Source organism: Oreochromis niloticus, linkage group LG6 (assembly GCF_001858045.2).
Source record: "Oreochromis niloticus isolate F11D_XX linkage group LG6, O_niloticus_UMD_NMBU, whole genome shotgun sequence".
Taxonomy (NCBI): Eukaryota; Metazoa; Chordata; class Actinopteri; order Cichliformes; family Cichlidae; genus Oreochromis; species Oreochromis niloticus.
Genome location: NC_031971.2, coordinates 26518436 through 26542287, shown reverse-complemented (window position 1 = coordinate 26542287; position 23852 = coordinate 26518436). Strand labels below are relative to the sequence as shown.

The following is a 23852-nucleotide window of genomic DNA, read 5'->3' as shown; positions in this document are numbered from 1 at the left end:
ATCTCTGTTCAGTGTTGACAGTGTTGTGCAATCGGTAGTATGCTGTTGCATCTGCTTGCTCTGTCTCTGTCTCTCATGCACCCAAATACTCACAGATTAATTGCATTACCTTTCATTTACTTAAAACATTGTATTGTACTCTTCAGATAGTGATACAAAGATGACATGCACTTTAGGGAGACTCAAAATGTTTGTCAGTTTGTGTTGTACTGACAAACATTACTGGCCATTTAAAGGACTGAGTGTGACGACTTGCCCCATTGTAGAAAGACATGCACACTATATTCACATCCAAGTAAAGGCACAAAATATCAATCACAACACCATGCATGTAAAAAAACACATTAAATCACACTAACATGGCTAATAAATGATTTATTACTTCTACTGTGCTGGAATGACGTTCTTTTGAAATATTGATGACAGTGACTAGACAATGCTAGGTGTGTTTTTTGTGTTTAAACATGAAGAACAATAAATAAGTTGTGTGTATGGTACATTTAATATGATTACGTATACTATACAAGCGACAACTTGTCTAGCATGCTGGAATCCGATAAATTTCTCATTAAAGACCAGAGCTTCATCCGTAATGTGCAAACACGAGCTGCTGGAGAGCTGAACAATCTCCAGTTTATGGTAGCGGGACACAGAAATGTGAGAACACTAGCCCTATAGACTTTAATGGAATTGGAGTCAAGCAGAGTTAATACTGCCTCCAGAGACAATAACTAACTATAACCACAAGATGGCAATATTTTAAATGCTAGATGCAAATATGCAAGAAGCTTTATGACAGAGAACTGTTTTCAACGAAGAGAGATCCTGATCAGGTTTTAACTGATGTGTATTTTTAGTCTTCGATGGACAGATACTGCTTTCGTTGCTTTCCGTGATGGAACAACACTGATGTCTAGTAATGCCAATAAAATCACTTTTAACTTGAACTGCGACAAAAAGCACAAAAATAAAAAGTTAGAGCAAGACCATTTCATGTTTTGTTTTACTTTATTTTTGATACACTGGTGGCTTTTAAATTAGTCAAAGTGAGCCTTAGCCTTTTGAAATGTACTACCCCAAGTCTGAAAAAGCTGGAACCAGACAGAGGCAGACAAAGTTACCTTAAAATAACAAGAACCCTTAGGTGACTGTTGGGACTGTATAAATCAAACTGAATTGAACTGTTCTCTCTGTTTTTTTTGTTTTTTTTTAAAAAGAGTGTTGGCAAATTTAAGTCCATTTTAGCATCATTTACATAAAACAATATAATAACTTTGTTTATTTTGTGAAACTAGAAAAACTATAAACCTTTATCACTTAAGAAAGTGGTTGAACAAAAACTACTGTCAATGTATTAGCGTCAAAAAGAGACTACTTATTCTTTTCACACCCAGGCCGTGTCCAACAAATGACAATGTGTTTACACACAGTACTGCTTTATCTCTGATAATGTCCTGTCACTGACAGCAGTGACATTGATTGATCCAAAGGATACTATGTATTGATCTGCTCAGTTGTAGACAGTGGACATTTAGCTCCAGCACAGGCCGTGGCACTTTCTGTGAGCATTTATTTCTTTATTTAGACAGAAGAAACACACTAAATATATGGGCATGAGGAATCCCATGATAGCTGGACATCTCAGTTTAATATTAAAATCATCTAACAAGACAGCAGAAAAATGTACTTTGTGAGAATACTACATAACAGTCATTACAATGTAACAGGAACCTTTCTTCTGTATGAACAAGGTAGTTAGAGGGAGTCATGTATAAATTAAAGGGAAAAAAAACTACAGACAACATGAACAAGGGGTTGGTTACACTTAAATGGATCAATACTTTACATTGGCAAAACAAGACCAAGGGATTAAAGAGAAAGATGAACTAACTGCTCTACATCTGGGTGCATTTAAATGTAAATGCAAAAAACATGTAATTGCTGTGAACATTTATTCTAGATCTGAATGTAACATGGATTTTATTTGCACAAAGCTGTGCTGTGGGGCTGGAGGCAATTTTCTGCATTGATTTGTTAAACTGTCTGAGCTCAGCTGCTATGAAAGCTTGTGGGTATAGTTTGCTGTGTGTGAGCCAGAGAAAGAGAGCAGTGAGTTGGTGCTTATAGATATGCTATGTCCTTTATATATGTTGAAGTTGAAAATCATACAAAATTTGCGTATTCCCAGATTTCCAACCCACCAGATGCTCGCACACATTTCACTCTTAGTAAACTCATAGCCTCGTTATGGGCACAAACACTTAAATAAATGAGAGTGATCATTCAGAATGGATTAATTCAACCTGATCTTCCAAGGCAAATAAAAACATTTCAATTTGGACAAAGATACCCACATGCATGCTCCCATACAAATCCAATTCATTGCACAATTAGACATAATCTACACACACTGTACAGCAGGGGTAAAAATAGTATCGTTCTGGTCAGCATCTTCCATGTTGCACAAGAAGAGATCAAGAGCCAAATTTTCTCCCCGTGTAATCATCCATGCATTTGCAGTGGACAATTCTGCACAGGACGTTCCACTTAAAACTTCTAATTTGCATGCTATGTGAACTAATAACTGTCTGGATAGTCTGTTTATATCTATGCACACTCTCCGAGGAGTAGGTGTGCCATTTTCTTCCATAACTTTTTGGCAGGGCAGCTACATTAACAGAAGATTATAAGGCACAGATATGGCGCTCAAAGAATACTAAATAGAAATGTGTGGGAAACACCACAATGTCAAAGATGTTGTATGTCCTGTCCCAAAAATCAACCTAACAGTGAAATACATAGTCAAGGTTTGTTCCTGCAGACAGGTTTAAACTGTGCTGTAGATGGCAAACATGCTTTTTTACCATTTTCATAATCAATATAGCGTACTTTAAATTCATTGGCCTCATGACATAAATTAGTATGGTATTTTGTCTTATCTATTGGAATAAGAATCAGCAATCTGGATTAGGTAAATAAAGAAGTCAGGCTGATGTGAAGTAGCACCTGTGACAAAGAAAGCTTTTATTACCCTTGTCTTGTGGAAAAGAAAAAAAGAACAACTCGTTAAGCAGCTTTTATCAGGTTTAACTGATAACACATGGTGTTTTTATGTCCAGACTGACAAAATGCTATATCTAATTTGTCAATGCTGGAATTGCTGAAATTATTTCAAGCTAATTCTGTTGTGCTCCACGGTACACAAACAATAGGTGAGTTTCATCATAAGTGAAAACTCTATATGTAGCCTTTGATTCATTCTTTGCCTCTGCGACTGCAATTCTACTTGCGCTTGAAATAAAGCTCAAACATGTGCTTTCACTTGTAAATCCCAGGAAAGCAGCTGTACGCAGCCGCATCGATTGTAAGGTGAGCATTTCTGACAGAAAAAAATGGATGCACTTGTTCAAGCTGTTCTCATTCAAACGTGATGCATTTCTCAGCAGACAAATCTAGTGAATGTTACATGACATGAAACAAAGAATGAGAGATTTGGGAAAACCTTTTAGAAATTGCTTTTACTGTTGTGCTCTGACACATCTTTTATTTACTGAGAAAAGGATGGGGCCTATCATTCGAGCTGACAGGTAATGCCATTTAAACTTTTCCGGAGAGAGAAAGAGCCCAAGGCTTGGCAGTATAACACATGCGCCATCAGATCAGCTCAATAAGCTTCTAAACAGATGCTTGACTAGAAGGAAGCTGTCAGCAGAAAGCATGCATGTTTAGGTAAAACACTGAAGTGTTGTGTTTTACCATTAAGTGAATGGCAAACAATAACTGACATGTTTAACTTTATACAGTACGTCAAAAAACCTGCAGCATCATAATCAGGAGCACACGTTAGCATCTAAAAAACAGTGCTTATGAAAAACAAATTTGCCAAAAATTCTAATACTCCATGTTATGTCTGACTTACATAAAATTATGTTCTGTGGGTTTTCCTTGCAAATAACTTTTCACGCAGCCAGAAAATTGGGTAAGTTCAATTACTTATCTTTTAAAAATACAGTTAACAAGGTGCAACTTGAGTGTAAACCTTGAAAGAGAAGAATTAAACATCACATGTCTTTCTGTCGGCCTGAAAAGAAACAGGTGCACCTCTGCACAACAAAGTTAACCTAACGAACGCCGATGTTGATGAAACATAAATTAGGGATCTTTGTCTGAGTCTGTGTGCATGACAAGACTGGCGGCAAACGTCAGCAGCTTGGTGACATTATGTGACACAGTCCTGACAGATGTGTAATGCAACATCTAATAGCAACCCTGCTGGGGTCATTATTGCTGTCACATGATTATACACAGAAGAAAAGAGAAATGCAGAGAGCTTGTCTGCAATTTTAAATGACTGTATGATGAGTCAGTCAGGATTTATGTGTTTTTCTCTTTAGTATAAATGCATCTTATTTTAGCTTTCAGGCATATATTTATATATAAAAGCGTCCCTGTTCTTGCCTCCTCTTTTGGACTTTCACCAATGATTCTCCATTTATTTTAGCACAGCTTTACAGCTCAGCTCAGACACAGTTAATCTGTCTCACTGCAGCAGACAGTGCCTGCACACACTGGCACAGCCATACAGGCGCACAAACACACACACATAAGGTGAGGTTGACCTGTTTGGTCTGTTATGAAATTCAGAGCGCCTATTCACTTTTCTCTCCAGGCTTTTCTTATAGGATTAAATTAATAAAGTATACACAGGAGCAAAAATAAATACACAACAAATTTATTAAATACATCTCATACAAAGTGATATGGAGTGAATTAGTACGCACATGCACTGGAAACATAATTTATTCATTTACATTTAGAGCTAAGAAACAGATGGAAATTTATTTAAAGTGATGGGTTTGTCTATTGTGCTTTTTAACAACAACGATAAAACTACAATATGTAAGTTACACTTGGTCAGCTGTTTATTCATGTAATAATAAACAGCTGACCAAGTGAACAGTGAGTTATGTGGCAGCATATCAGTGCAATTAAGCATGTAGACATGATCAAGATGACCCACCCAAACCAAGTCAAAACCGAACATCGTGGGAAAGAAAAGTGATAAAAGTGATGTTGAATGTGGCATTGTTGTTTGTGCTGGATGGGCTGGTCTGAGTATTGAGTTGATCTACTAGGATTTTTCAGCACAACCATTTTTAGGGTTTGCAGAGAATAATCAAAAAAGAGAAAATATCCAGTGAGTGGCAGTTCTCTGCGTAAAATGCTTGAAAGTCAGGGGAGAATATTCAGACTGCTTTGAGCTGATAGGAAAGCAACCATAACTGAAGGAAAAACACTCTTAACATCCAGCAGAAGAGCATCTTTAAACGTACAACATGTCAAACATGAAAGCAGGAGAAGAGCACACTGGATGCCACTCAATCCAATAATTAGGTAAAGCATCAGGTGGAAAGGGAACCTCACAACATGAATGAGTAGCAATGATAAATGTGCAGCAATTAAATGATGGTATCATATCAATATGGACCAAAGTCTTTAAGCACCTTTATGAATCTACTGGATGCCACAAAGAATAAAGACTGTTCTGAAAACAAATGGTGGCTGAACCCAGTACTAGAAGGGTGTAACTAATAAAGAGGCTGATGAATGTTGAATGCTTCATGGGTCAGTGAAAGTGGTTTAAGAAACAAGCAACAAAACAAAATGAACATAAGCAAACCACAGTATACCTACTGTGTATGCTGAGTTTGAAATTACATTATGTAGAATTGAAAAAAAGAATACTGTATTCTTACACTCCTGACAAACAATACATGCAGCAAACTATGTGCCAGCACAAATGACTAAAAACACAACAGGAGTTCAAGAAAGAAAAGGATAGATATACAAAGATGAAACAAAGCTGCACTGTGAATGCAGCAAATGATGCAAATCAAACAGGCATATGGCACACTGTAAAACAAACAAGCAGAGCCAAGCAGAGCCAAGCAGAGTTAACCGTTATTAGACCGACCTCTTTCATCTTTGGTTTTCTCCTCATCTGCCTATCTATATTGCATCTCTGCTGCCCTAAGAGATGTGTCACTTCTTCCTTCCAGCTATTCCTGAAATAGCACCAGTGCCCTCATAGGCGTTGAAATGCTACATAAGCAATGTATCCAACAAGGCACTTTAGCTACAGTACAGTATACGTGATTTACTGTGCCACGATTCTAAAATCAGAGTTGGCAACATAATTTATTTATGGCCGCTTATGCATGCATTTCTCGCAGTAGTTTAGTTTAGCTTTCCATCTAATTTCATCAGGACATTTTTATTTTTCTGTATTTTTGTAAATACAATTGTAGTATAGCATGTAAACCCATTTTAGAGCAAACTCTGGATGCATGGGCATAGCTTTGCAGAAAGGACAATATGATATATTTAGGGAGTTGGTTCAAGTTCTTATTTGGATGTATATTTGAGACATGTTGCATGTTATGCTGTCTGATATTATGGAAAAAAATATTCTTAGTAACTTACAGCTATGTTGCTTATACATTTGCAAAGCAAAACTTCTTATTTCCCATTTAACACAGTGTTTCAAGTGACAACTTGAATGTTATCACTTGATGATCTTGGCAGTACTACTGCATGTTTTAATTTGTCTACAAACAGCAAGAATGAAAAATCTCAGTCTTTCCCAACATTAAAGCCTTAACTTTATTTGTCACTGAATGCACAAGTCTAGAATAGTAATGATTGTTCATTCTATTACTGGCATCTGCCGTTGCCCATATATTACCGTTTCCAGCATGTCGGGGAAATTGATTTCAACATGTACAATGACAACAGAGGAGGCTGGGGGTACTGTACATGATGAAAATGTTGCAGGGCTTGTGTTCTGACTGGCTATGCATTCACATTTTTTTCTAGCAGATTTCGAGAAGCTCTGCAAACAAAGATGTCAATTTTAATTCACTACCATTATTGAAAAGGCAGGCAAAGGAACATGCAGAAGTGAGCTGAAGAAACAAAAAAAGTGACATCTGGCTATTGTTCAGTCTCAGACTGGATGCTTAATATAGTCACGTCTGACGGTAAAATATGAGATGAGGTGAGAAAAGTGAAATGGAAAAAATGGGTGGCTTGAGGTAAGAGTAATCTCAAGTCATGCTTGGTATGCTTTCATAGCTTTATCAGCCAAGACCAGTAAAGACACCAGACAAACACAGCTGCCTTTTTGTCAGCACAGACATAATACAATCAGCAGCTTTCCCAAACTGTCAGGCAACAGGGCCTGTTGCTTTGCACCATCGCTGTGTATCTGCAGAAAGAAAGCATGAGTACACTTGAGTATGACACTATCAGGACCTGGGGAAAATAACCAGCTTATGGCAGAGGAAATGATGAGCTAGCGGCCTGTAGACAAAGCTTGATGCATCCTGGGTAATTGAAGCAGCATATTGCTGCAGAGTAACCTTCCCTGGGACATAACCATAATATAATGTGCTTTGGAGAAATTTCTCATTTATAGCAGGGTAATAGCACTTAGATCAGAACAATGGCCCTCTTTACTTGGAAATTGGATAAGGGTTTTCATTAATATGTATTGGTGTTAGGAATGGGCTAAAAAAGAACTACCACTGTGAATGACCTGAAGTTTGTAGAAAGGGGAAACAAAGTTGGTAAGGACAGTTATGAATGCAGATGGTATTTATATTCTAAATAGGGCTACCTAATTACCAACGTACTGTACTTAAAGGTCGGACTGAAAAGATGTATTCGACTATTACTTTACATTAATATCTTGGCATATTTCCCATAAATATTGGGAAAAACAATTTTGCACTTCCAGCCTCTGTAGCACAGACTTAGGGGATAAACAACTTTTCTTAGCTTTTATAGATGATGTTTAAAAAATCAGTTCAATGCTCAAGTACACCAAAATCTCCAATGGGTGTCATTAATTAGTTTTTAAGTTATAATTTATGTATTTGTATGCAGTCACTAATTTGTATACAAGAGATTAATTGATTTCAAACTTTTGATCCATATCCTTACTGCTGTACTAAATGAATTATTCCCATGGAGAAATTTAGAACGTGTTACTAATACTATGCTAACAAAGTAAGTATTTAAACTAAGTGCTTGAGAATATGCATTCCCTTACTTATCAATCCAATGCACAGGAAGTGACGTGAGCTAAGATCTTACTTAGTTGTACCTATCCTAGTTGGACAGAGCCTTTCAGTCTGTTGTACCAAGGCTGTGGAACAGTCGACCACCACAATTACGTACGGTTGACTCTGTGGATTCTTTTAAAAAGCAGTAAAAAACTTTCCTGTTCAAACAAGCCTTTCGTTGATCTACGTATTTTATATTCTTCACATTATTTAACTTACATTTAACCTTTCACATTGTGTATAATGTCTATTGATTGTACTTTTTATTTAATCTTTGTGTACAGCGCTTTGTGACTGCCTGTCTGTGAAAAGCGTTTAATAAATAAACTTACTTACTTATCTTTGTAACTGTGTATACTGGCATTGATATAAATAAATGATGAGTTTGAATTTAATGGACAAAGGCAATGGTAAAGGGAAAGTTGTCTATTTTTGGACTTTAGGGTAGCGCGTTACAATAATGTCACACTATTAAGCATTATTAATAGCTAGTAACATAGTGCCTAATTCATCATTTATATAACATTACTCCTTCTTAGTATGCCATTTATAAACACAAATATATCATTATGACTGTGATTATGATTATTATTACTAGCAGTGACGTAGTAGCAGTGATAGCAGTACATGGTGTAACAGTAACAGATGAATGAATGTATCTGTATGACAAATGACAAACTAAGGAGGACGAATGATATATAAACGACGAATTAAGCACTTACTAATCCTTAAAAATCTAACATTATTTTAAAGTGCTACTACAATTAACATATTATTATTTATATTATATTATCATTATTATTATCATCATCATTATTATTATTATTACCTTAAACATTTATTCACTTCCAGGTCATTTTATTTTTTAGGACTTTGTACCAACATGGATGGTGTTACCGAGACAGATTCACAAACCCTAAACCCACACACTCACACAGTCCATTCAAACACCACAGGCTACGTGTGCACTGATAAAGTGTACTCCCCAAGTGACTCCTCTGCTGCACCTAGCACCAGCGACATGCGAAAGATTGTCATGCCAGATTTGTTCGACACGAAGCGATGAGAAGGAAACATAACTGCAGGGAGTGTATGATAGAGATGAACATCCAGTGTGGGAAAAAAAAATACATGAAGGGGGGGGGGGTGTGATATGCTTAACCGGTACCTGCTATACTGCATGCTGATTTACTGAAATATGTGTATACATTAATTAATACACTTCATAATCATCAAAGTGTATATGCATGCATGTTGCAGTTGCTTTTACCAGGGTAAATTTGACACTACGATTCTTTTAGGGCACAAATAAAAATATTTTCTGAGCATGTGTCACACTAGCATGAGTCCTTATAGCTGATGGCATGGAAACTTTGAGACGAACATCACAAAACTCAATTTAATGCGATTCAAGCAACCATTAGTCTCGGCCGCTGCTTGGGTCTAAGCACAGCATCATTTCCAAACAGAGCCTTCTGCTCTCGTCAATAACTGTTCTATTCCATACAGCCTATAATTTCTGGTATTTGACTGATAACAGTTTCAAACAGGCAGATGGTAAAGCCACAAAATGTAAAACCAAGGCGGAAAATCTACCGTTATATTATCTGTTCCATTAGGGTCTCATCTAAACAGTGTGGAAACATTGTATCCAAAAACATACTCAGGGTAAAGAGACTGTCATGGGTCCTTGTTGTAATAATCTGTATGAACAAACTCCACAGGGAGGGACTATGATAAAGCTAAATGTTCCCCGTGTCTAGTTATTGCAACTAAGCATGTGTTTATGTACCCTTTTCACCCTGTTTTTCCTTCTCGTTCTCTTTGGTGAGCAATGTAACCTTGAAAGATCGAATTCTTTTGCCATATCAGAGACTCAAGCACGTGCAGTATCTATTCTTCTGACACCTCCCTCATCCTCCGCATTTTCACTATTGAGTCCCTACCTCTCCATCTCCGGCTCGCAGCTCTTGATGAGTCATTGAGGAGAGATGGGGATTTGAGCGAAAACCCTGTACTCGGAACATCCAGTGGAAGCCGATAATCCACAGAAGCTAGAGGTGGCAACGAAATGCAGCTAATACCCAAACAATAGCTATCAGCGTAGCTCCCACTAAGGTGACAAAGCCTTACACAAATTTGTCTGTTATTGTGTATAAACAGCAAACTGAAATCTCTGTAAAAATGACTATGCCACAGTGTGATATGAAATCCTATAAATTTGATTTATATAAAGAAAAGCCCCTTGTATACTTCTGATGGAATGTAGTCGTCACATCATGGATGACTATTAAAATTAGATGACAGCACCTGACTCAGACATCCCAAACACTGAAAGAAAAGAGGCTTAAACACAATGACAGTTAAAGTGGAATATATGAATACTGAGGCAAAAGAAACGACTTAACAATTGCTATGAGCTCTGAAGGACATTAGTTTTTTCTACATTCTAGTCTTTTTTAGCACACACTGTCACCTGGGTGTGAAGTTCTCATCATGACCTTTGAAAGAAACAAACCTCCTGCCCTCAATGAAGTAAAGTAATTATTTTCAGACATGTGTATGTGTGTGTTTGACCTAGGAATGTCTGCAGAAGTGATACTTACAATACCAACAAAAATTCTGAAAACAAAGCGGTAATCATTTTCATTTATTACCATAGACACCCTATCAACCAAGACTGCAATTTTTCCAGAACTGACAGAAGCCACATTCACCTACAAGCTGAAGCTAAACATGCCAGGAAAAAAACAACCTACATGTAGAAGAGGATGACTATTGTATCTGCAGTAAGACTTCTGGAAGGACTTTGCTCTGTTATCTTGGAATACCTGTTACAAACCTGGCAATACCATTGATCAACAATATTGAGACAGACTAACTATTTTCTAAATCTTTTGCTTTTAACATACTGTTTTTCCTGGTAACAACACCTGTAACCAGCCTCTGTTGACCCTGTTCCTTCTGTGTACCAGTATACCATATACTGGAAAAATTAATAAAGACACCACCACAGAAAAACAGGACTTGCAGCAATGTTATTAAATCAGCTACGTTCCAAAGGCTAAAACGTTTGCAACTGCTAATGTTATATAAACACTTAAAGCTAACATAATGGAAGTAACGCTACATGTGATAGTTAGTAGGCAACTCAGCAACCATCCTGATATTTCAATCTGTGTCCTGTTGCCATGTCAACAAAATATCATTTTAAATAATCTGCCACCACTGTCTTTGTGACTTGTTAGTAAAGAAACGTATGCTGAAGATGAATTGATAAATTTTTTTTTTATAAAATAATAAAAAAGAAAATCAATTATTATTATTACTATTATTATTAATGTTATTATTGCCATTGTTGTAATCATTATTTAAGATATTAGATTAAGTATTTTGCTTTTGTGTATTTAAAAACATAATAAGGTATAACTTTATTTAAACTTTATTTAAACTAAGGGTCATCACCAAAACCTTTTCTTCTCCAATGACTATTCCTGACACAGGACAGAAGAGGTCATTAAGACGTTCACAAATTAACCACTTTAAAGTTTAAAAAAAAAAAAATTCCTTTACATTTCATTTTGCTTCTGAAATACTTCTGAACCCCACATTTTTTAAAGAACTCTTTTCAAAGTCACTAAGGTTTGGATTTTTTTTTTAAATGAAACATTTTGATGGTTCAGTCTTTTAAGGGTGATGAAAGGTTTCTTTTCATTTATCGCAGAGTGGAAGTGACTGACTGACTATTCATGTTTTGATAAATGTGAAAAAAGTTTTTGATTGTTTGAGTGCCTTTTGCACAGGTGAGGCGGTGTTATGAAAAATGCCTTAACTGTTTTGAGAAGTTCATAAAGAGTGGTGAGAGTGACTTTTCTGCTGCGAGAATTGAGCCAATCGATTGAGGAAAAATTATAAAGACAACTAAAACATACTTTATTTTGTGGCCAGTTTCTCCCTCTCTCTCTCTCTCTCTCTAAAAATTTAAACCTATAACTTGTATCTCAGCTGTATTATTGTCAAGCTGTAAAACTGCTTTATTATTATCGAGTACTAAAGTAAAAATAGAAAAGCATCTGAATAAAAAACAAAGCTAATTATGTTTCTATGGGCGACTGTTGCTGATTATAGTTCTACATTATAGCAATTAAGCTAATGATAGCATTTGCTTCACAGACTGAAAGGACAAACTGCCTAAACCTTCGGTTTTGGAACGCTCAATTCAAAGCTTTTAAAAGCAATATTATGCTAATCGTAAAATTTTACGTTTCTATTCCAAAAATAATTCTCCTCCTTAACTGTGTGCAGTGGCCACTTTAACATTAATATGGAGGAAAAAACAAGAAGCACAGAAGCATTTGGCCTAAGAATATCCTGTTCTGTGATCTCACAGGACTAGCATTCATTCATCCTACAGCTAAATTAATTTTCTATGGAGAGATGTCATTTTAGGTGACAACTCAATCATCTGTTGACAGTTTACTGGGGATTTGTGCTTCGGTTGGGAGATCTGTGCCGTAGTTGCATCGTAACCACAAATTTCTTTGAAACCTTACTCCATAATCTGACATGCGTCTCCCTAGAAATGTAACTACAGGTCGACACAGCTATTGTGATGGGAGTGCTTAGTACTGTCGATTCCTCCTGCGCATTGCAGCTACTTTGTTGTCACAGTTTCGGAATTTGTCATTGAGAGAATGACAATCATTGTCTCAGTATAAGGAATAATAATCATAGCACCAATATAAGGAGCAAATTCCTGGAGGAAGATTGGCAAAATCGGAATGTATGTGAGGAAATGTACAAAGAAGTGGAAAAGTTTGAGGGACAAATACACAATAATTAACACTAATGCACCAGCACAACCATGAACCCAGGCAACGCCATCAGGCTCTACAGGTATCTTTGTAGCCTTTACAAAGATTCCCTGCAGAAGTCTACACCAAGCCTTATAAGAGCATTTTTGACTGTTTGTTAAGACATGAATGGAAGGAAGAATGGATAGATAGATTTTTTTCTGTAGCATCTATATTGTTTCCAACTAGAAAACACACGAATAAGAGAAAGAACGTAACTAAAGTTATTCCAAAATCATTTGGTCACATTGCAGGTTGTCACATGTACAAACTGGGAGAAGAGTGCAACTGTGTGTGTGTGTGTGTGTGTGTGTGTGTGTGTCTGTGTCTGTGTGTAAATGTGTCTACTGCTCCGCAGGTGGTGAGTAGAGGCTTAATGAAAGGGCCAGTTGTTTTAAGGGGGTTGATTTCACAGAGAGCAGATGGATTGGGCTCTCAGTCTCTCTGGTTTCAATTTTGTCCCACACTGCTACTGTCGCCCCATTTAACAGCCAATTTCCTGCCGGCTCATCACAAACACACACGCACACACAAATACACAGAAAGCGGGAAATCAGCAAAAACAGTGTGAGGTAGCAGACCACAGAGACACACAAAAAGGCAGAAGTGAAGGTGAAACAGTAAGGCATACACACAAACAAATGTTGCTGGGCGAAGTGGATAACAGAGATAGGGACATTTTTTGTGCATAGACAAACAAAAAGACATTTAAAGTACATAGTGGGTACAAACAAATACATTTAACCGTGCCATCAAACACAGACGATGTTAACTGCTATGGGTAAGTGCAGCTGGACACCAAGATTTTAATGAGCTTGGTCCAGATGTCTTTGCAGGCTGCAGTGCATGAGCGGTTGAGTAATCAAGTACATTTTGTTAAGAAACACTGACACAAACGCATTAATCCTAATTTATCACACAAACAAAGTAATCTCAATTTATCACAAGCACAGTAATCCCAAATGACCCCTTTCCCTCTGTCCCATTATCTCTCTCACACACTGTGCTCCTGAGCTTTAATACACTTCAGTATCTCTGCATTCATTTAAACTCACTATTTTCTGTTTCCATTTTCACTGCTTCATCTTTCTCTCTGACAGACCGCACACTCACACACACCAACACCTGAGTGATTCACACTTACAGGAACACTCTTGCTTCGTCTTTAACTTGCTCTCACACCCACGCAAACTGACACACGGCAAGCTTTGACTACTGCACAGCATACACACATGCTACACACATGTCCTCAGAACACAGCGTTTCTTATTTTAACTCTAGCAGTAGTGGGAAGTAGCTGGCCTCCAGAAAATGAACTCTGACTTTCTATCTTCACACCTTGGACAGCAGGAGATTACAATGGCACTCTCTTTTTCTGCCTTGCCAGTGGTGGTCAACCTACACTCCTGTTCATGTGGTATTGCTGGCAGGCTTATTTATTTAAGACATTTCATTGTTGAGTTATGGCTTTGCTGGACAAAAGCTTGGTGTCTACGGAGTGTAAGTGAAGCAGCCAAAGTGCTGTGTGGAGTCAAATTTAAGGATTTAACTCATAACAGTAATAATGATAATAGCTTAGATTTATATAGCGCATTTCAAGAAATCCAAGGTTACTTTAGACCAAAAAATACTTTTAAAAATAGTCAAAAGCCAAAGGCTTTAGTGAGTAGGTGACATTTCGAATGCTTTTTGAGTGTGTTGCAGAACTCAGGGAGGAACATGTTGCAGAGAGTGGGAGCAACAGTTCTGGAGGGTCTGTCCCAAAGGACCACAGCCTGGTGTGAGGGAATGGAGAGAAGGCCTTTAAAATGGGAACACAGAGTCTGAGAAGGGGTTTAGGGAAACAGAAGATCCAATAGATTTTGTGGAGCATGGACACAAAGGGATTTGTAGGTGATGAGAATGATTTTACAGACAATATGAGACTTGACTGTGAGCCAATGATTTAGTTTGGATGAAAACTCTGGCACCTTGGTTCTGAACATGCTACAGACTTTGGGAGTAAAGGCCAAAGTCTGGAGATGTTTTTCAGGTGGTCGATGGTGGATTTAGAGACAGATTTAATATATGATGAGAATGACGTCCAGGTTCCAAACATCTGGAGATGGCGAGATGAAGAATACATCCACATTAAAAATGGTAAATGGCCTGCATTTGTATAGCGCTTTACTTAGTCCCTAAGGACCCCAAAGCGCTTTACAGTACATTCAGTCATTCACACACTGGTGATGGCAAGCTACATTGTAGCCACAGCTGCCCTGGGGCGCACTGACAGAGGCGAGGCTGCCAGACATTGGCGCCACCGGGCCCTCTGACCACCACCAGTAGGCAACGGGTGAAGTGTCTTGCCCAAGGACACAACGACCGAGACTGTCCGAGCCGGGGCTCAAACCGGCAACCTTCCGATTACAAGACGAACTGCCAACTCTTGAGCCACAATCGCCCCGAAACTTTAAGGCAAAGATCAGCCACTTTCAGGACGATGGCTTAGAAACAACAACCGACAGGTCAATTTTATTGTTGGTCAACTTGAGAAAGTTGGTTGACATTCAAATTTTGATGTTTCCCAGAACATGATAAGGATCAGAGGAAGGTGCTGACTGAAGTGTTTAATGCTGAGATTTAACTGTGTATCATCAGCATAGTAGTGGAACCTCAGTTCAAAATAATGGATGGTGGCGGTAAATGATGAAAAGAAGAGGTCACAGCACAGATTCTTGGGAGACGTTGCCTGAATGTACCCGAGGAGGAACATGAGTCACTTCAGGTGACATGATCTGTCCTGTCAGCAAGATATGACTGAAATCAGGAGAGCGCAATGAGGTGAACATAGTTGGACAGAGTCAAGGAGGATGGAATAAGAGACTGCCAAAAGCTGCTGAGAAGTCCAAGAGAATGAGGATGCTGATGTGAGTCTGCGGCAATGAGGATGTCATTTGTAATCTTGATGAGAGCAGTCTCAGTGCTGTGGTATGCTCTGATGCCAGATTCCAAGGGTTCAAAGAGTTTGTGGAGTTGGGAAGCGGCTTCTCTTTCCAGGATTTTACTCATGAACAGAAGGTTTGACTTTGGTTATCAGGGTTCAAGCAAGGTTTTTTAACAATGGAGCAAACAGCAGCTATTTAAGAGCTGAGGGTACCAGGCTAATCTCTAAAGACTTGTTGTTGATATCTTGGCCAAGGTTTCTGGCATAGTGTCCAGGAGAAAGGTGGAGTCCTTAGCTCTACAAACCAGCTCAGTAACATGAAAAACATCCAGTGGAGAGAAGGATGAAAGACAGCAGTGAGGCATTAATGAAGTAGGCAGAAAGACATGCTGAGCATGGGATGAGAGTAGAAGTGAGGTGTTGTGTGGGGTATTAGCTGCTGGTCTGGTGTCCAGGAACTTGGAGCAGATGACAGGGTGGTGTGGTCGTCCCTCAAAGGGGTAAAATAACCAGTTTACATGAAGAAGTATTAATGCAGGCGTGGCACTGATGAAGATGTTTTTTTTATTTTTCATCTGAGTTAATTCTCTATATTTTGCTGGTTTGATATTCTTAATCTAAACAACAAAACAAACAGTAAAGTAGAAATGATGGTCCTGTCAATGGCACAAACCAGTCTTTTCAGACACTCTCACTCTTTACACATATAGTTCCAGATTTAACAGATTCAGAGAGTCATTTGTCCTGCTGTTGTTTTTCAACCCTCTCCCTTATAGTTTGTGTGCATTTAAATACAGTGTTGGGTTTTACCATATGCATGTGTGCAAATATGGATCCATGTAAATACTGTATTGGAATATAACCTGTTAAGCAAAATGCTACATGGAGACATTAAAATGTTGCTAATTCTAATCTATTGTTTTTGCCACTGTACATATTATATATTTGTTTTAATGGGATTAAGATTCATTTCAAGTGTACTATTGTGTGCAAAGGTGTGGAGACACCAAGAGTTTTTTTTTTCTGATTTTTGAAGTAAAGATCTTAATCCAACCACTGCAGCTTTTGATGAATTCTGAGTGTTTAAACTAAATAAGCAGCGGCTTTCCCGCTAAAGGTCACACTGGTGTAATGTTTCACAATTTCACTGGTTGTGTAGTGGTATTTGAATTTCACCTCATGATTTCTATGCAGTATACCAATTTTAAAACATGAAACATTTTAATTCGAAGGAAGAGCTTTTACACATATACACTTGCAAGCGAGCTCTCTTTGTCACACACAAAACATGTCAGTACCTTCTGTGCGGATGGTGAAGGGGGAGTCCCCCAGTCTCTTTGCTGAGAACTGCCCCCCCAGAGAGGTCATTAGAAAACACAGGCTGAAGAAGCCTATTCCAACCACGAATATCCTGCAGCACAGTGGGAGGAGAGGGGGAAGGGATAAAAGGGGAGTTAAGACAGGAAAAACAGATTTATCAGGATGGGCAGGTGAATTGATATTGTGGGAAAGTAGTTGGAATATTATAACAATAATATAATAATAGAAAGAGAAATAAGAGAGGGAGATGTTGTAGAAAGAGAAATTTTCCACACAATGGAAAAGTGATGAAAAGTGTCAAGCATGAAAAGAAAAAGTAGGAATGCACGTAGATGAAAATGCCAACAATTACAGAGGACACGTTTTAGGGGAATAAAATGATCGACACCAAGAAAAGAAAGAGGGAGGGGAAAATAGAAAGATGAGAGGATGGGAGAAAATGTGGAGAAGAGAGAAGAGACATGAAGAGAGTCAAAAAAAGCAGGAAGAAATTCCAGAAGGCAGAGCGCAAACAGAGCAGTGATCGCACATAGACGAGAAGACTCTCGAAGCCAAAGGGCACTTGAAACAAACTAGTGTTGTGACATTGCTGCTTGGCACACATCTAGAACAACTGCCAAAATAATGTGTTGCTAAGTGCGGGCAAAAAAAAAAAAAAAAGCAAGTGATTATTAATGCAATGTGAAAGGTGTGCACAGGGAAAGAGGGCAAAAAGGCACCAAGAAGAAAGAATGGAGCCAAAAGCATTAGGTTGCTAAAAACGGGTAAGAAAGTGTAATGCTAACTAAAGTATTTGAAACGAAAAGTGGCATCAGCCAGCCTTCTGTCCTAAAGAGTTGACAGTGGCACTTAAACTACTGGTTATATTGGTCTTATTTTGATCTAAACGACAGTTTAGCTTCATGGCATAAACTGAATTTTTACTCTGTTTTTTTAAAATGTCACCATAAAACAGTGGGGAAAAAGAAAATGAGGCTCTGTGTCGGTTCTCCCTTGTTAGACGACCATGAGAGAATCCAATCGCTGGCTTAAAAGAGTTTAAAAATCAGGTCTTTGGTGTCTGTATAAATCTTGTCCTAGTTAAGTTGCTCTCTTCAGTCTATATGGATCAGAGGTTATCTCATTATGCTGAGAGTCTTTGGGGGAAGAAGGGAGGAAAGGCCGTCCAGTCAGCCTCTGTGCCTAACAAGTCAAGACCTACTTTTAAAATGTTTGTTTCTCCACTGATAACCTCCAGAAATGGAAACCCCGCCCCCGCCCTCCCCCCCAAAAAACGGGGTTAAGTGACAATAAACTGCAGCAAAATAAACAGCAGTTATTTCAGCAACTTAAGCCATATTTCTAAATCATGTACATTTTTTGGGGTAAATTCTTTGTAGATTAAAGAATTCACCAGATTAACCAAGTTAGATTAAAGGCAAGTAATACAAATTATACCCATCTTAAACAGCATGATTTTGTAATATTACTATGGCAATTCACACGAATCAAATTTTTGGCCAATCTTGCACAAGTAACGTGAAGTGCTAGAAGTTAAACACATGAACCTTAAGAAAACAAAAATATGAATAATTCATATTTGCTTTTCCTCCAGAGCCAGGCATGAGTTGTTTACATGAATGCCTGGCCCACTATAAAATCTGACAGCACTTCCTGAAATGGTAAACAGCTCCTGTCACACCAGTTTCTGAATGAAACCTCTTAATATTGAGGAAACAAATTGCTATCAACACTGAGGAAGAACGACCACTTAAAAGAACATTTGCTGAGCTGATCTAATCAAAAGGGATAGAGATGATGTCGAATAATTTGTTAAGTGTACAGCTTGGCGGTTTGGCAAGCCACTGGAGCGACTCTGACTTCAAGATGGAGCCAATGTGTCCTGTCCTGAGTCATAGAAAATGCGATCAGGTATAATCCAGCAAAGCCAACAAGATGGGACTTCTTTGAGACTAAACTTTTTTTCTTCCTTCTTGAACACAAGAACACACTAAAACGGAAAAAGACACTATAATTATAGCTTGAGTTTAATGTGTCGCACCAAATGCAAGCTGCTATACAGCTCAATTCAATTATTTACAGTGCAGGACACAGTAATTTGTGAACAAGTACATTTTGATATGAGCCTTCCCAATCCTCCTTCTCAGCGTTATTTTCTGGCGCCAAAAGCAGGTTATTCAGCAACACTTTGAAGTGATTATCACCGTGCCCATCAAGATTACAGCGAGTTGCTTGAATAAATAAAGTGTCAGCATGTTAACAGACTTTTTGTGTGTGTAGAATTTCTTTATTGATTTACAGAACATAATCACAGTTGCTATTTCAAAGTCTCAGTATCTAACCATTGCTGCACGCTCTCATTTACTGTGCATTGTCATTTAGCTGTTTGTCTCTCCCAGGAAACTGCAATATTAAGAAATGCTAAACCCCCCAACCCCCCATCTGTTCCACGCATATTATGGAATGTATTAGAACAGCTTGATCACTGTCAGAGGAACAGACTGCAACACTTCAGTATTCGATGTGACTTTAAACCCATACAGTCATTATGATCAAGAGATTATTTGACATCGCTTTGAGGCCGTGATCCGAAGATACTTACACCTGCATGGATTATGCACTTACTCTACAACCATCTGCTCAGAAAACCAGCGAGGAAAGCAGAAAAGTCAACCTGATCTGGTACAGGCCTTTACTGAAGATGGCCTGTTATTTGGAAATCATTGTTTTTGACAGTGCTTTGTATTATTGTGATAAAAAAGGGGGGCAAGTGGGGCAGCGACAGCTCTGAAAAGATAAAGGGGTTACTCAGAGAAGAAAAAACATATTTTTACAGCTAAACTTAAAGTTTTTGTTTTAAATCCACTTTATCTTTTCTTTTCATTGATCCTAGATGCAGGAATATTTTGTGTGTGCGAGTGTGCAGAGGATGGGGCAAAGGCAGCGATGTTTGTAAGAAACAGGCTAATGGAAAGGGAAAAAGAGATTTTCAGCTCATGTGGGAGTGCAGAGGCTGGTCTAATGCTGTCCTAGGGCAAACGTTTCCTCTCTTATCATTTAGCCGTTTTTCCGAAGTGGCGTTAGGTGGGTGATATGAGAGGATTATGCCCCGGTCCTGCCTGACGAGTCTTTAATTAACAGGCTTAAAGTGAATGTTCTGCTCCTTATAATTGGATCAGAGGGAGAGATGTGCTATCAGTTAACTGGCTTCCTCACAAATATACTTATCAGATTTTTCCTCTAGGTAGATGATTTTGAAGGGAGAGAATTTCTACCAGGCATGGTAGGGAGTAGGTGTTAGTTGTGGTGTTTTCCAAGAAACTTTTCCTGGCACCTAAATGAGCCTAAATTCTCATAATGATTCTTATTTTGTGGAGTTAGTACACAGAAATGTAACCATGTAAAATTTCACGGCAGGTTATGTTTCCACACATATAATTTTGGCACTTTTTTTTGGCTTGAGCATGCGGGTATCACTTAAGGTTAATGTACCCCTGAAGAACGATTATGGTTCTTCAGGGATCTGTGCATTGAGCCTGGCCAGGGAACCTTCATCTCACCAACCTGCTTTTTTTTTTTTTTTTTTTAAATTCAATTAAGGGAAAAACATAATGGAATACAAGGTCTAAAATCTGGCATCATTTCACATGTGATACTACACAAATCTGCAACAAGCGCTCATTGTCTGTGCTGTCGAGGTTAGTGTGGCTTTATCACAAAGCTGCTTAGCTGGATGTGTTTCTGAGTTAATGCTTCATCTACCGAGTAGATGGCAGGTGAAGTAATTCCATGCAACATGAGTGTAACCATCACCTCACCCCCATCCCCCCATCCTACTACCCCCATTTCCCCCCCTTTTTTTGTTCAAAGATTGCACAGCTTTTCCCCCTTAGCCTACTACATACATTTAACACTTTCAGCAATGGAAACTGGGTAAAAGGCAAACTGTAGTGCCAGGGGAGAGAGGGATCCTTGAGAGACAGATTAATTTAAGGATTTAAAATCTGCCACTATCAGATAAATTTTAATAGGAAGGGCTCAGTTCAGCTCACTTAAGTATAAACTATTTTATTCATATGTAAGGAATCCTCTCCAATGCAACAGAGCCACACAGGTGTAGATTGGCGATCTACGCAATATGAAACTACAGCAAGTTAGAGCACGGTTTGCAAATAGTGCAGACTTAGAGAGGCTCTATCAACATTTACAGGCGCGTATTGCGTCTTTATCCATATGGATTTAGGTGGAATTGATAGGAGGAACATCTGGTGTGTGGGTGTTTTGATGAGTGACAACACATGTATGCACTCCTTCCCTGCCCTCCATGTGCACATTGCCGAATTACTGTATTTTTCAGGGATTTGCAACTCTGTGCAGCCAGAAGTTGAGTCAGTCAGAAAAAAACAAAACAAGCAAAAAATAAAACTGCGTGCTAAACATAAAGGCAGTGAGAGGTGAATGCACACGATGCTGGAGGCTATAAGAAAACTGTGTCAGCTCTTTGTTCTCACCTGAACGGTTTGAACGTTACTAGACATCTTCTGACCATTATTTTAGCGTCGGTGCTGCCAGCAATCATTTTCCAAAACCAGCGAGTCCTGACATCGTTGTTAACCTCCCGACCTGGAACTTGAGGTGACCGACCATTTTTAAGTGCGTCCCATACAGCAGTCCACAGCGTCAGTCAACACGCCTTTTCTACAGATAGAAAAATAAACCGCGGAGCTTCTTCACCTATCCAGAAGAAGAAGTCTAAAGTTTCATTCAGCGAGCTTCTTTATCCGGGAGTGAAACTGTCATTAAAGCATTATATTCCGTCTCCAAGCGAACACGGTGAAGGAGGAGGAGAAGTCGCCGCGGGTTGCGCTGAAGCTCTTGAGTCCTTCACGAAAAAAAAAAAACGCACAAAAAAATGGCGTTGTGACAAAACATGTGAGGGAAGATGTTTGTTTGTCAGTCTGAATATCCGCTCGCTCTCTTGGTTTTAAAAGAGGAGAGACAGCTTCGTAGACGATTGAACTTCACAGCGCACCCAGCGCTGTGTGGCCAACCAGCCAGCCGGTCTTACCGTTCAGTTCTCACGAGGCGAGTTGGCTCAGGTGAAGTGCTGAACGTCCGGCTAATCTTTTCAAAATAATAGCCCCGTCGACGAGCAACCGTTTTAAACAGTGGGAACAAACACTAAAAGAAGAAGAAGGAAAAATCCAAGCAATTACTTACAATCACAGTACTTCACAAACAGATACTAATGTTGCCTAATTATGATAGAAAGAAACACAAAGAAAGTATTAACTAGAAATGTAAATATAAGTAAATATAGAAGAAAAGAATTTATTTGCCAGACTTTGGTTAGATTTCGCAAAACTGGGCGTGTTTTTTTTTCTTCTCTGAAATTTTCGCTCCTTTAACACATCTTATGCAGAATGTGGAGAATGTGGGCTGTGTCCCAGATGAAGTTATATATATTTTTTCTAATTATCTCAGCCAATTTTCCGTCGAGCTTATAAGTTAAAAAGCTCTTTAACAAACACACGTAGTTCTTTTATTTGGGAGGTAATTCATTTTATTTCCTGTATCATTGTAGCTACCGGTGACTGACTTGATGCTGGTCCCTCGACACTGGAGTGATGGACAGGTCTGGATGGTCGAGACCCTCCGCGTCGCACTCACCTCTGCATGGCGCCATCCCACAACTCTACCATGAGGAGCACTGAAACATCGCTCCGTGCTTCATTGTCTTTTTCCTTCAGTTTGTGCAAAGTATTTACGGTTAACTGTTGCACACCTTTCTCCCACGCAGCTAATCAAAGCCCCAGTTGTGACTCAGTCCCGCAGGTGGATTTGAAAGGGTCATCAGTATTTCTTTGCTCAGGGGTGAAATGAGCGACGGCAGCTGTTTTGACACAACAAGACTTAATGCCAGTGATTACAGCGGGTTATAATTACAATGTAAGCTGGGCTAAATTTCTTTAAGCACACTTTTTGCACATTAAACTTTAGATTGCGCATTTGGGGATTTGCTCTGGTAATCATTTCAGCACCATGGAGAGCGCCGAATGTGCTCAGGATGCATCGGTGGCATCCAGCGGCAGGTAGCGGTACTGCAGCAGGAGCAGCAGCGGCATCAGTAGCACCAGGTGGTAGTAATCTAATGTTATGCTTTACATTACTCATTACCACATTTACACGGTGTGCTGTGATTCAGTATCATAACAAATAAAATAACACCCTCCACCCCGATGTAGTAAAGCAGGTAACACCCACTCAACACACAACTTATGGCACTGTGCAGAATTAGCTTCAACAAATAGGGAGGGACACTGGCTATCTTGAGGCTACCTTATTTGTTCACCTCAATGATTTGCAGTCAGCTCTAGCCACATGCACAAAGTATGCAGCCTTTGTGGCCAGTGGAGCAGAAACAGAGTCAGAAGGTGGGGTGCAGTGGGGGACCAGTCTGAAGATGACAGTGAAATCTCAAACTCCCTTCATGGATCACTTGCGCTTGTACATAAGGATTTGACTGACAGCCCACCACCCACACAGGCTGTCCCTCTCTGTGGGTTGTGGGAATAGTGCTGCTCTATCAACAGGAATCCACTGCAAACATGGAATTCTTGCACCTTT

General features: G+C 38.9%; 1 protein-coding gene across 2 annotated transcripts in view; it reads right to left on the bottom strand.

Moving 5' to 3' along the window:
* LOC100696723 (alpha-1,6-mannosylglycoprotein 6-beta-N-acetylglucosaminyltransferase B) overlaps window positions 1–22323 on the bottom strand; it is a 121234-nt gene extending 98911 nt beyond the window's left edge. The window contains exons 1-2 of one of the 2 annotated variants that reach the window (XM_005470000.3): window positions 21737–22323; window positions 17204–17316 (exon numbers count right to left, since the gene is read on the bottom strand). In XM_005470000.3, coding sequence (XP_005470057.1) covers window positions 17204–17316; window positions 21737–21804 — 181 coding nt within the window. In that variant the 5' untranslated portion in view covers window positions 21805–22323. The remainder of the gene's footprint in view (window positions 1–17203; window positions 17317–21736) is intronic. The other variant, XM_005469999.3, reaches the window with a different exon arrangement.
* Between the last annotated feature and the right edge of the window lie 1529 nt (window positions 22324–23852).